Source organism: Oreochromis niloticus, linkage group LG23, assembly GCF_001858045.2.
Source record: "Oreochromis niloticus isolate F11D_XX linkage group LG23, O_niloticus_UMD_NMBU, whole genome shotgun sequence".
Classification (NCBI taxonomy): Eukaryota; Metazoa; Chordata; class Actinopteri; order Cichliformes; family Cichlidae; genus Oreochromis; species Oreochromis niloticus.
In genome coordinates, this window is record NC_031986.2 from 39369805 (window position 1) to 39382728 (window position 12924).

Below are 12924 nucleotides of genomic sequence, written 5' to 3' on the forward strand. Positions count from 1 at the left end.
CTTGACGCACAGTACTAATACTTGTCTGTTCAAAGGTGCTTGTGATACGGTGGTTACATAACAAGCTGGGCTACAAAACACAATCCACCTGCTCAGCTCTGCAGGATGAATTTATTCAAGGCCTTTGAACTTACATCTACTGACAGCGTAAATACTGTCCAGTGGTGACAAAAGTCATCTAGTAAATTCATCCTGCAGTTTCATATACTTCTGAGTGGAAGTCACATGAATGATGACCAGGAATAATGGTTTTACTGTGTCTTTCGCTATATAGCTAAGATATATTGTCATATTATCAACACAAATATATATAATATATATGTAGTATGTGGTCACATGGTTTTCATGGACAAACAATAAATAAGGAGTGCCCTTTGTCCTGATCCTGCATAAAACCTTATCTGTGATCAGATTACAGTACAGGTCTCAATTCCTGACTTGCAGAAACAAGAGGGAAACTTTTTTTGTCTGTTCTTCTCAGGTTAGTGATAAAGTGGTTTGGAAATGGACACATGCACGTTCCCTCACATTTGCACACATGACAGGTTATATGTTTTTGTATGAAGAATTTTTTATTAATTTTTTATCCTGCGATGCGCTCTGAGTTCATAGTTAAACACCTTTGACCTTCCAAGGGATTCAGCTGGATAATCATTAAAGTGACTGATTGCTTTCAAATAGTGCAATTATCCAGGGTTCTGCTCATGAATCTGCTTGTTGATATTTGCCTCCACTGAACATTATTTACACTGTAAGTAGATGTAAGGTCACAGAGCCTGATGGGTCTGGATTTGCTTTGCAGACCATTTCACAAACGCTGTTTCACAAGCACCTTTGAACAGACAATATTCTATATGAACTTTGTCATGACTGATCTATTCTGAACGTCTACATAGCAAAAGAGTCACTGAAGCATGAACAGGCTTATAAAACCACTGAAAACCACAAACATACGACAAAGAGCCCACATATCTAATGAAGTAGTTGTTAGTTTTCAATGGGTTACAGGCAGAATTCAAATTTAAACTTGAATACACTGTATAACTGAGTGTATTGAATGAAACTCAAATATATTTAATGAAAGACCAATGTCACAGAGACTCTGGCTCCATCTTCTGTTTTAGATGTGTAATATTATAACACATGATGCTAAAAGAAGTGATAACATGAATAAGTTTGCAGAGAAGCAGCACTCCTAAGCAATGAAGACATAATATAATGGAAAATGTACTAGTATTGAACTCTAGGGTTCAGTCCAATGGATAAAGAAATTTAGTCAGTGTTTCATCACAGACTAAACTAAATGTACAGAACCCGTAGCTTACCTCTAGTATTGCTAAAGGCAATGGAAATATTAGGTGCAGAGAGAAATGATCTCATTTAAAAAACCCACGAAGTCTGTGTATCTTGTAGCATACTCTGGCCAGACCTGTATGGGGCGCCATAGACCTGGACATTAAACAGGAAAGGTAGCGTTCGGTTTTACAAAGTTCCTATCGCATAACGTGTTTTTTCTTTTCTTCTTAAAGAAGTGGAAATAAATTACCTTTGTTTGTACCTTTATGTTTTGCATTTTGTTTCACTCAGTAATTCATTTAACTTTTAGCTGCTGTTTTTATTTGAGCTGTTGAAACTAAAATGTACTTAGTTTTGTGCTTATAAAAAGGAAATGTAATTTGAATTTCCATCCATCTATCAAACCATTCTATTCCGCTTATCCACTTCAGCGTTGCCTTCCTCATCTACCACAGGGGGAGAGTCAGGGTACACCCTGAGCAGACCACCAGACTGTCACAGGCAGGGCTGAACTGGTATTCTGGCATACTGGGTCGATGCACATAATTCTTTTTCTTTGTCGATTTAATTATACAAGTTATGGCTGGCTTTTAGAGCACACTTACCTTGAACAACCCATTCATTCATTTTCATTAATGACACTGATTTTGCCCAATCAAATCTCTTAACACGACCGACCCCTCCCCTATCTTTCCTGCTCATGTTCCTTGCAGAACAGAGTTTAATGTGGAAGCAGTGGTTTAAGATGTAAAAACAAAAGCAAGTGCAGGACAGCAGTCTCAACAACAGGGTGAGGAATAGACAGAGGAAGGTGTAATTAATGTGGTAAGGAACCACAGGAAGGCATATAATTAGAGAGGGAGAGATTCAAACAAAATTAATGGCTACTGTGGTCATGAGCCACTCCTAGCAGCCTAGTGTAGCTTTTATTTCTCGCATGCTGCACTGCAGTGGTATTAAGATGAAATCAGTCCAGACCTGGTCACAGTGGTAACAAAGACTGACAAACATTCACACCTATGGACAATTTAGAATCACGAATTAGCCTAACCCCACTAACTCTGTGTGTTTGGAATGTAGGAGGAAGCCAGAAACCCGAATAAAACCCACACAGACACAGGGAATACATACACACTCTACACAGAAAAAGCCAGATGCTGGATTCAGACCCAGGACTTTCTTGCTGTGAGGCAACAGTGTTCAAATTTGAATTTAATTACACATATTCAGACTTTTCAACCCATATATTAGGTTTTTACTGAAAGACAAAATGATTTCCTAAATGACATACCGTTAATTAACAATCAGGCATGACATTATAACGACTTGCTTAATATTGTGTTGGTCATCCTTTTGCTGCCAAAACGGCCCTGACCTGCCAAAGCACAGATTCCACAGCATCCCTGCTGTGCTGTTGTATCTGGCAACCAACACATCCTTTAACTCCTGTAAGTTGCCAGTTGGCGGCTTCCATGGATCAAACTTCCTTGTCCAGCACATCCCACAGATGTTCTGGTTTTAGATCTGCGGAACTTGGAGGCAAGTCAGCATCCCCCCCCCCCCCCCCCCCCCAAAAAAAAAAAAAAATTAGGTTGAGGTAGTGGAGTATCACAGCTGTGCAGATAGAAATACTTTGTGTACTTTTCTTCTGTTACAACTTTTTTGGGGGTTATTTATGTTCCTTTGTTTCTACAGCAGAAATTGTAGCTTATTAGGAAGAATATACATGTCCCCCAAAAGCATACCACTTCTCTATATTCAAGTGTCCAGGTAAGACAGTTTGACAGGGAGCTTCATTTTATTGTGTGCACTTGTACGTTAGAAAAACAGAGACCTTGTTTATGCCCACACCCACAGATTTACTGTCTCAGCTGCAGGAAGGAACACCTTGAACAAAAAATACTAAAATTACACAATTGTGGCCATAACTGCTGACATTTCCCATTAGAAGAGCATCCTTTAAAAAAAACAAAGTTTATTTTATTTTATTTTCAGTTGTTACATATGGGACAGACATAACTGGGGGAAAGGAAAGGGAGAAATAAAGAGAGGGATGGAAAGAAAAACAGCGGAGATAAAGGGTACAAAAAAAAGGTGGGGGGGCAAAAAATACACACACACACACACACACACACACACATATATATATATATATATTTTAATCACCTGGATCACCTGTTGAGAGAAAAAAAAGAGAAAACAAGCAAAAAAGAGAGCAATATAATAAACAACATCATCGCAATAATCTATGTGTATATAAAAGTACATACCAAATATTGAATATTATTGTGCAGCACGTAAGATCGACAGTGCACAGTGTACTTTGAGGTAGCAGCCAAAAAGGGTGTAGCAAGTCAGCATCTCCAACTCATGGCTGTATTCCTCTTTTTTTCCCTTTTTTATACAGTGGAAATAGACCATATCCTTCAGTGAATGCTGTTTCTATGAAGTTTTGTACATGGTCTGTGACCTTTAACTGACAGCTGTGGAAAATAGATTAGAGAATTTATGAAGCAGAAGTATGAAGCAACTATGTAGGACCATCCTCTGAGTTGTTAACTTCTGAATTTGGGGCAGTGCCACATATATGCAATACATTCCATCATTCCATCTTAAACCAGCAATTTTTTTAGAATAGCTTTGTCATTCCCTCCTTTAATTCAGACAATTAAACTTATTTTAAACTGTGAAAAATCTACTAATCATGTTTGTAAAATACGCCATAGAATTGGCAAAATCAATATTTTAATATACCATTAGTCACTGACAAATCAACCTGGGTATAAACATTTAAAAGACATTCTCACAGTCAGCAGAGAGTTGTAGGAGTTCAAGTTCCAGCCTTTTATTTTCACACAAAGCTTTCAGTGTTATGTAACCTGACATTGGGGCTTGTTTTCTCAGAACTGCAGATCCCACCCAAATAACACCAGACATACTAAAGTCCTGTCTGCAGAATCATTGTGGCTCTCCACAAGGATCATCAATACTTTCACCATGGTTTTTCAAGCTCTTTTTGACTGTTTGAATTTTACTAGTTGGTTGTTGCTTGCTTTTGTATTGCTGATTTTGTTTGATCTGATAAGAAACCGCAGACCGCGTAACTTTCCACCAGGACCCCGGGCTTTGCCTCTTCTAGGAAATGTTTTCACTGGAGTTGACTTCAAATCAATGATGAAGGTGAGCTTAACAGTCATGTAACAGTAATGCATGCAACAGTATGTACATGCATTTTTTCCAGCAGAAGTTTGACTTACACACAACAACGTGGTCCACATGAAGTGCAAAAGAAATCACAACTGCATAGTAACAATATTGCAACTTAAAAGATTTTTAGTCATCACTGTCACACTTTCATACTGTGTCAGCAGCTTCAGTGGGGGATTTGGGAACTTCAATCTTTTAATGAAATGTTTGTCATTGTCTACATGTTGAAGGTATTACTCTGAAAAAAATAAATGTTTGTGAAACATTTCTCTTCCTAATTTTTCCTACATGCAGCTGGCTGAGAAGTACGGTCCTGTGTTCAGTGTGAAGAGAGGCAGTGAGAGGATGGTGTACGTTGCAGGATACAAGATGGTCAAAGAGGCTCTTGTTAATCAGCTGGACAGCTTTATTGATCGACCAGTTATTCCTCTCTTCCATATTGTCTATAAGGGTCTTGGTGAGTATAGGGGCATCAAGGTCTAGGAACTGCCAAACATACCCCCTCCCACCCGCACCACCAAGTGTCATCAGTCTGTCACTTTGACAAAAAGGGCTCATGATGTAACCAAGTACTCTAAATAAATACAATCTGAATATACTTTACTGAAGTATTTGCGTTTTACAACTCATATTTTGGAGGGAAATATTACTTTGTACTCCACTACATGAAACTGTAGTTACTAGTAATTGCACAGATTTGTATTATTATTAAATATGTTTTGAGTATAAAGTATAACAATTATACGATTGTCTTTCTGGCTGCTGTTACAACCAAATTTCCCCTTGTGGGACAATTGAAGGATTCTTCTTCTTCTTCTTCTTCTTCTTCTTCTATTAACTTTCTGTCATAAAATAAGCAGAAAGTAGACACAACTGTAGCATGAAAGTGAAGTCACATTTGTTGTTGGAAATCATTTTACAAAGGACATCATATATATACAGCATATTTTTGTGGGAAAAACAGAAATATAACTGAGCAGAAACTAATTATTAGTTATTCTATATAATATTGTCATAGGCATATCTTTGAGCAATGGTTACCTTTGGAGGAAGCAGAGGAAGTTTGCCAACACTCACCTACGTTACTTTGGAGAGGGCCAGAAGGCACTGGAGAAGTACATTGAAGTGGAGTGCAGCTTCCTTTGTGAAGCTCTCAAAGAGGAGCAAGGCAAGTAGAGTTCAGGAATTCACTCAGTTGGGCTGTTTGTTGTGCACTGAAATCATTTCTATAGCAGGATTTCTCTTGACCTGAGTTAAATTTGACATCTTCCTAGGAAGACCATTCAACCCACACTACACCATAACAAATGCAGTGAGCAATGTGATCTGCTGTGTAGTCTTTGGGCATCGCTTTGAATACACTGATCCAAATTATCGCAAAATTCTGGAGCTGGACAATGAGGCTATTGTGCTTTCTGGTTCAGCCCAGGCGCAGGTATTCCTTATGTAAACTATTATGTTGTAATAACAAAATAAGCTGTGTTGGTCTATTGCTGTTCTGAGAGACTGTCGTCATCAACAGCTCCTTGATGCCTTTCCTGACTTGATGAAACACCTGCCAGGGCCTCATCAGACTGTCCAAAACAACTACAAGGAGCTTTTGGCATTTGTAAAGAAGGAAATAGAAAAGCACCAGGAGGACTGGAACCCTGAAGACCCTCGTGACTTTATTGATACATATCTGTCAGAGATGGAGAAGGTAATATTTACAACTAAAGCACATATCATTGTAAAGAAAAGAAACACACACACACTTCACCAAAATACCACTTTTAATTCCCGAAAGAATTATTATCAGTGTCACTTGAAAATTGATAAAATATCTAAATGCTTATATGAACCAGGAGTTTCAATTAGCCATGGTGGTGAATACTCTGAACATGCTTCTGGAGAGTACACCGGAAAATCCAATTAGTTCCCAAAACGTTAAAAAATTATGAAAAATGACATAAAGCTTAGTTAAAATAACTAAGTTAGGGCAACTTATTCATTATGAGTACAATTTGTCAAGAAAATGTAAAACCTGCTGTTAAATAATAATATATTTAGTAGTGGTGTAAAATAGCCTAAATCAGCTCAGCACTTTGAATAATGTCAGTGCTTTTATGTTACATTAGAAAAAAATGGATCCCCAGGCTGGCTTCAACCTTGAAACACTGTCGTTATCCTCCCTTGACCTGCTTGAAGCTGGAACAGAAACAACTGCTACCACCCTGCGCTGGGCCCTTGTATTCATGATGACCTACCCAGAGATACAGGGTCAGAGTCTAATCAATAACACTTAACACTGATGTATTTTAGTGAAGGACTGAGACTGTTGATGAGAGTTTAACCATGATGAGCAGTGAACTGTCTGTGTTAGTCCTTACTGTGCTTACATTTTCAGAGAAAGTCCAGGCAGAGATAGACAGTGTGATCGGACAGTCTCGCCTGCCCACCTTGGCCGACAGACCCAACCTGCCGTACACTGATGCTGTTGTCCATGAGGTCCAAAGGTTTGCAAATATTGCTCCCCTGGGATTCCCGAGATGTGCCAATAAGGACACTACACTGGGAGGATACTTCATTCCTAAAGTAAGTGACGATTTACCTGACTCACCCAGAGATGGTTATTTCTAAACAGCTAATATCAAAAAGATTGTAAAACTTCTTTTCAGGGCACAGCTACGACTATGATTCTTGCATCCGTGCTGCTTGACAAGAATGAGTGGGAGACTCCAGATGTCTTCAATCCTGAGCATTTCTTGGATTCACAGGGCCAGTTTCGAAAAAGAGATGCATTCTTGCCATTTGCAGCAGGTCATTTTCAATCTACTTTTCTTTTTGTTCTATAGCAACAATAATCAGAATTCCTATTTTAGAGAATGACTGCCACAAAAAACAAATACTTCTGTTTGTCACCCCGCAGGTAAACGTATGTGTCTTGGTGAGCCCCTGGCCAAAATGGAGCTGTTTCTTTTCTTTGCATCTCTGCTCCAACGCTTCACCTTCACTCCTATTCCTGGAGAAATGCCCAGCATGGATGGTGTGTTGGGCTTCACCCACACGCCTCAGGAGTTCAGGATGCAGGCTGTGCCTCGCTGATGTCCTTCTATCCAAACATAAAGATCAAGAAGCTGAACCTCTTCATGAGGATACTAGAAACCCAAAGAGAAACAACACTTTTTATCATATATATTCTGACCTGCAAACTGAAAAAAATAATAATGCAACTTTCTTAATGTAACTCTCTTTAAGTAGTCTTGAGGAATAGTTCTCCAGGCTTCTTAAGAACATTCAAAAATCTCTTTTTGGTGTTGCCTGCCTTTTAAAAAAAAATTGTCTAGAAGTTGTCGCAGTGTGCCTAACCCCTTATACTATCTGCTGTCACTGACTTTCAGTCAGGTTCTTAAGGAATTTACCTCAAGAATGACTTCTTGACATTGATTCTTCCACTATTTTGGAAAATCAGCAACCATATAACAACCTTGATTTTGTTCAACAGCTATTTTATGACTAGCTAGAGAATAAATATCATCAACAGCATAGTTTCAACTGGAGTGACCACAGTGTAGTGATTAAGAGATTAAGGGATGGTGATTGCGACAGGAAGGACATTTTGCGTAACAATTTCTTTTTTAAATTTGCCAAGTCAAATACACAAAACTACACTTTGATATCAAACATACAAAGCTACACTTTGATGCCAGGCTCATGGTCTAGTCGTGATCATTCTTTAAATATTTAGCATCTACAGCACATATTTGGTTCCACAAGACATTTCTAATTTTGAACTGTGTGTAATTATGAACATAAGATCATGAACATATGAAGATAAGATCATAGACAGAAAACAGGGCAAAATTCAAAAAATTCAAAAATGTGAAAAATTCACACCTCGTAAATTAGACCAAAAAAATGGAAGATTTTTTTGTAAAAAATTAACTGATCTTCATATAACCTGGCATGCTGCAAATTGCTTTTACATGTGATTATATAGAAGACCCTGTATTTAAGATAAATGGGTATTAATTCAAATGTAGGAGTGCTGCTTCTCTATTTCCTGCTTATGTTTTTAAATGTATTAATCAACACATTAAGAAATAAAACATTTGCATACTATGTGCTTATGATGATCAGTTCATTGGTGGCTTTCATGGATTTAGTTGTTGTCTAAAAGCCTCCAGTTCATCAACTATGTCAGGAAGAATATGTGTTCTCTGTATCAAAGCCAACATTTTAACATGTAGAGAAAAGAGTTATTGTGCTATACAAAGTCATTGTATCAAATTCCCCAATAAATTTGATACAAAAATTGTCATATTTAGATTAACATATGCAATGTATGAGCCATGAATGTGTTTGAGAGAAAGGGATTTATGACTTGAAATGTGATTCATATTTTTTATTATTAGTTGTCAATGTTGTTTTGTTTGTTGATTGATTGCAGTAATTAGGGAATGTTGGATCACACGGATATTGGTGGTGACAGGTAATTGATATTAGCACCTTTTCATCTGTGTGTAGTGAGGAAAGAGAGCGATGGGGATTTCCATATTTTTTGTTGACTGCTATTTTCCTTTTGATTACTTTGATCATTTAAATATATTTTTGTTCCCGTTATGTTAAATTTTGTTGAAAAGATTGTTTTTCATGTATTTTGGATAGGCAGAGAATTTTTTTTGGTTGCGTGTCAGACACAGTAATCAAAGCCCGGCCTCAACCCATCACTGACATTTTGTTTGTTTTCCTGGATTTGCCACATGCACAACAAATGTAGAAAACTAGCTAAGTTGAGTTAGTAGTTTATTTTACAAGTTGAGTTCCACTTGAAAGCCATTGTCTCCTACTTTAGGCCATTTGTGAAAAAGAAAGTCCACCTTCTTCCCGTTTAGGTATGAGAACAAAGTAAATTTAAAAAAAAAATCACCTGGTTCTTAGCAGGTTGTAAAATTAGGCAAATACAACCTCACATGAAAAACAACACATTACATACAGCAGTGACTCGTAATTTATTTAACAAACATTAAGCTAAAATGCAGAAGCAGTTTGGAAAATTTCAAACATCTTTAGTGTTTCCAAATGAATTAAGAAGGTAAAGAGGAGCTGGTGATCAAATGCACTTAGAGCTCATGGAGAACATGCTGTCGTTGCTCGGGCCAGATGACGGGGGATTCCTCTTCGCCCACCTCTTCCTCCGCCAACTGCCGGCTGCTGTCCTGGGAGCTGTCCTCGCCAACTCTCCGCTTCTGGCTGCGAAGGATTATCGCTACCTGGCTGAAGAAGCAGATCGCATTCTTCTAGCTAGCCACACTTTCGACATCCACGCCCTGGCTACGGACTCGCTGGCCGCACCTTCCACGCCTCCCCTTGCCTCCCTTGGAGCATCCGCCCCTTTGCTGATGGCAGGGATTGCTACACGGCAGCAACATGGAAAGAGCATCTGTTTCTACCATCAGCGTTTTGGCGCCAGACCTCGTTGCTGCCTGCTGGACCTGCCAGCGCGCCGTTGCAGCCGCGACCTCTGGCAATACAGAAAGGCTGCTCTTCATAGAGGACTCACGCTCCGGGAGACGTTTTCTCGTGGACTCCGGCTCCCAGAAGAGCCTCCTTCCCCCGACCGCTGCCGACAGGCTAGCAGCGAACTGCGGGCTGCAGCTCATTGCAGCTAAAGGCTCTCCCATCACAACGTTTGGGAAAAGGTTGGTGACTATTTGTTTTCATGGCCAGGATTTCCAGTGGAACTTTGTTGTTGCCGCTAGCTCTGTACCTATCTTAGGTGCTGATTTTCTGTGTGCCCGTGGACTGCTTGTCGATGTTGCTAACAGACGTTTAATTGATGCTCTCTCGTTTTCTTCGCTACCCTGTTGTACTTGGGCCGCCAAGCCCCTGATTCGGGCTAATGTAGTGACCACCAGGGATGCTTTTCAGCGTTTGCTTTTAGAGTTTCCATCGCTGTCTGTCCCTAATTTCTCACTCGGGAAGAGTTTGCAGCAATGGAGCGCCTTGGCATTGTACAGCACTCGAACAGTGCATGGGCCTCTCCGCTTCACATGGTGCCCAAATCGGTGGCCATGCGGAGATTTCCGCCGTTTAAATAATGCCACGGAGAATGACCGTTACCCCATCCCCCACATTCAGGATTTTTCCGCCAATCTCGCCGGGACCTCGATTATTTCTAAAATTGACTTGGTACAGGGGTATCACCAGGTTCCCGTACGCGCTGAAGACGTTCCTAAAACCGCTGTCATTACCCCCTTCGGCTTGTTCGAGGTTTTGCGCATGCCGTTTGGCCTGAAAGGTGCTGCCCAAATCTTTCAGCGGCTGATGGACTCCGTTTTGCGTGGGCTGCTGTTCGTTTTTGTTTACCTGGATGATATTTTGGTGGCCAGCTGCTTGGCGAGCCAGCACGAGTCCCATCTGTGCCAGGTTTTCCAGCGTTTGGCAGCGCACGGCCTGATCGTCAACCCTTCCAAGTGCCAGTTTGGGTTGCCTGTTCTGGATTTCCTTGGGCACCGCTGAGGGTGTGGTTCCGTTGCTGGACAGAGTCCAGGCCGTTTCGGTCTTTCCGCGTCCCACGTTGGTTAAAGCGTTGCAGGAGTTCTTAGGGATGACCAATTTTTACAATCGCTTTATCCCGAGAGCTGCCCACCTGCTACAGCCGCTCTATGCTGCCTTAAAAGGTAAAACAGCCAAAGATCCTGTTGACTGGCATCCAGGTATTTTCCACAGCCAAGTCTGCGCTGGCTGACGCCGCCCTGCTAGCCCACCCGTTTCTGTCAGGAGAGATCGCGTTGACTACCGACGCATCCGACGTGGCAGTGGGTGCCGTGTTGGAACAGCGGGTTTCAGGTGTCTGGCAACCGCTTGCCTTTTTCAGTCGTACGCTCCGGGATGCCAAACGCAAGCACAGTGTTTTCGACAGGGAGTTGCTGGCCCTGCACCTTGTGACACGACATTTTCGTTTTTTCCTTGAGCGTCGCAACTTTACTGCATATGTTGACCACAAACCTTTGACATTTGTTATGTCCAAGGTCTCTGACCCATGGAGTGCACACCAGCAGCGCCAGTTGGTGGCCATTTCGGAGTTTACCACAGACATTCAGCGTGTGGCTGGTAAGTCCAATCACGTCGCTGACTGTCTCTCACGCATGTTGGTTTCTCCAGTGTATGTCGGCGTCGACTACGCTGCCATGGCCGCTGAGCAACGTGCTGACCCAGACGTCCTTGCCCTTCAGTCAAGGAAAACGGGCCTCGTGCTGGAGGACACCCCCGTGTGGGACAGCGGTCCGCGCCTGCTTTATTTCCACCGGCCATCCCCGCCCAGTGGTTCCCCTTTCATGGCGTCGTCGTGTTTTTGACTCGGTGCATGTCCTCTCTCATCCGGGCGTCCGGGCCTCGGTCAAGCTGGTCAGCGCCAGGTTCTTCTCAGGCCTTCGCAAAACGGTGAAAGACTGGGCGGCGGCTTGTATCCCATGCCAACGCTCGAAAATCCACTGGCACACGCAGGCACCCCTCGAACCTTTCCGCCTCCCCGGTAGGCGTTTCGATCACGTTCATGTGGACCTGGTTGGTCCCCTTCCCACAGTCACAGGGTTTCACGCACGCTCCCTAACTTGCACTGGCTTCCTGTCAAATATCACACTGATTTCAAAACCCTTCTGCTCACTTTTAAAATTCTAAATAACGTGGCCCCTAGCTACCTAACTGATCCCCTTGATCTGTACAACCCAAAGAGAGCACTAAGATCCTCCAGCCAACTGCTTCTAATGCAACTAAGGTCTGATTTAAAAACCAGAGGTGAGCGTGCTTTTGCCATTGCCACCCCTAGACTCTGGAATAATTTCCCAGTTGATATCCGTACACCGAAATCAATTCAATCATTCAAATCACGCTTAAAAACACACCTGTTCAACTTAGCTTTTTTCGCATATAAGTTTGACTTTCATTCTGCCTGCACTACACCATGTAATGCAATTTTAATTGTAACTGTACTATCTGTTAATTGTTCTACCCGCTTGGCGGTTTTATTGTGAAGCACTTTGATGTACACTAGTCTTTTAAATGTGCTATAGAAGGGGATGGATGGCAAGGGAAGTGTACAAAATTGGACAACAGTTTCAGACAGTAGATGCCCTTCATGTGGCCATCACCACTTGGAGAAATGTTCCCACTCATCTCATGGAAGCACTAGCGTCAAGCATTCCGCAATGAATTTTTGAAGTGATCAACAATAATAGTGGAACTACTCATTACTGAGTTCATGTTTGGAACTTTAATTTCTGTTTTAGAGGAGTTTACGGGTTTTCTGGAGGTGCGGTCCTAAACTTTTGATCAGCTGTAAAACAGTCTGTTTCTGTTGTTTTCAATAAATTACACACTCAAAAAATGTTTTGTCTCACTCCCATTTCTTTTTGTTGCATGTTGAAGCTCTACTTGGAA

The 12924-nt window shown here is 41.3% G+C and overlaps 1 protein-coding gene across 2 annotated transcripts; it reads left to right on the forward strand.

Moving 5' to 3' along the window:
* The first annotated feature begins 4208 nt into the window (after positions 1-4208).
* On the forward strand, positions 4209-8159 carry LOC100701527 (cytochrome P450 2J2). 2 transcript variants are annotated; one of them, XM_019351322.2, is made up of 9 exons: positions 4209-4476; positions 4798-4960; positions 5522-5675; positions 5782-5938; positions 6026-6202; positions 6621-6762; positions 6890-7077; positions 7161-7302; positions 7412-8159. In XM_019351322.2, the coding sequence occupies exons 1-9, from the start codon at positions 4294-4296 to the stop codon at positions 7585-7587; spliced, it is 1482 nt and encodes a 493-aa protein (XP_019206867.1). In that variant the 5' UTR covers positions 4209-4293; the 3' UTR covers positions 7588-8159. The 2 variants fall into 2 exon arrangements, with proteins under 2 accessions (XP_019206867.1, XP_005479013.1); XM_005478956.4 differs by having other exon boundaries at positions 4210-4476; positions 5522-5671; positions 5778-5938.
* The last annotated feature ends 4765 nt before the right edge of the window (positions 8160-12924 follow it).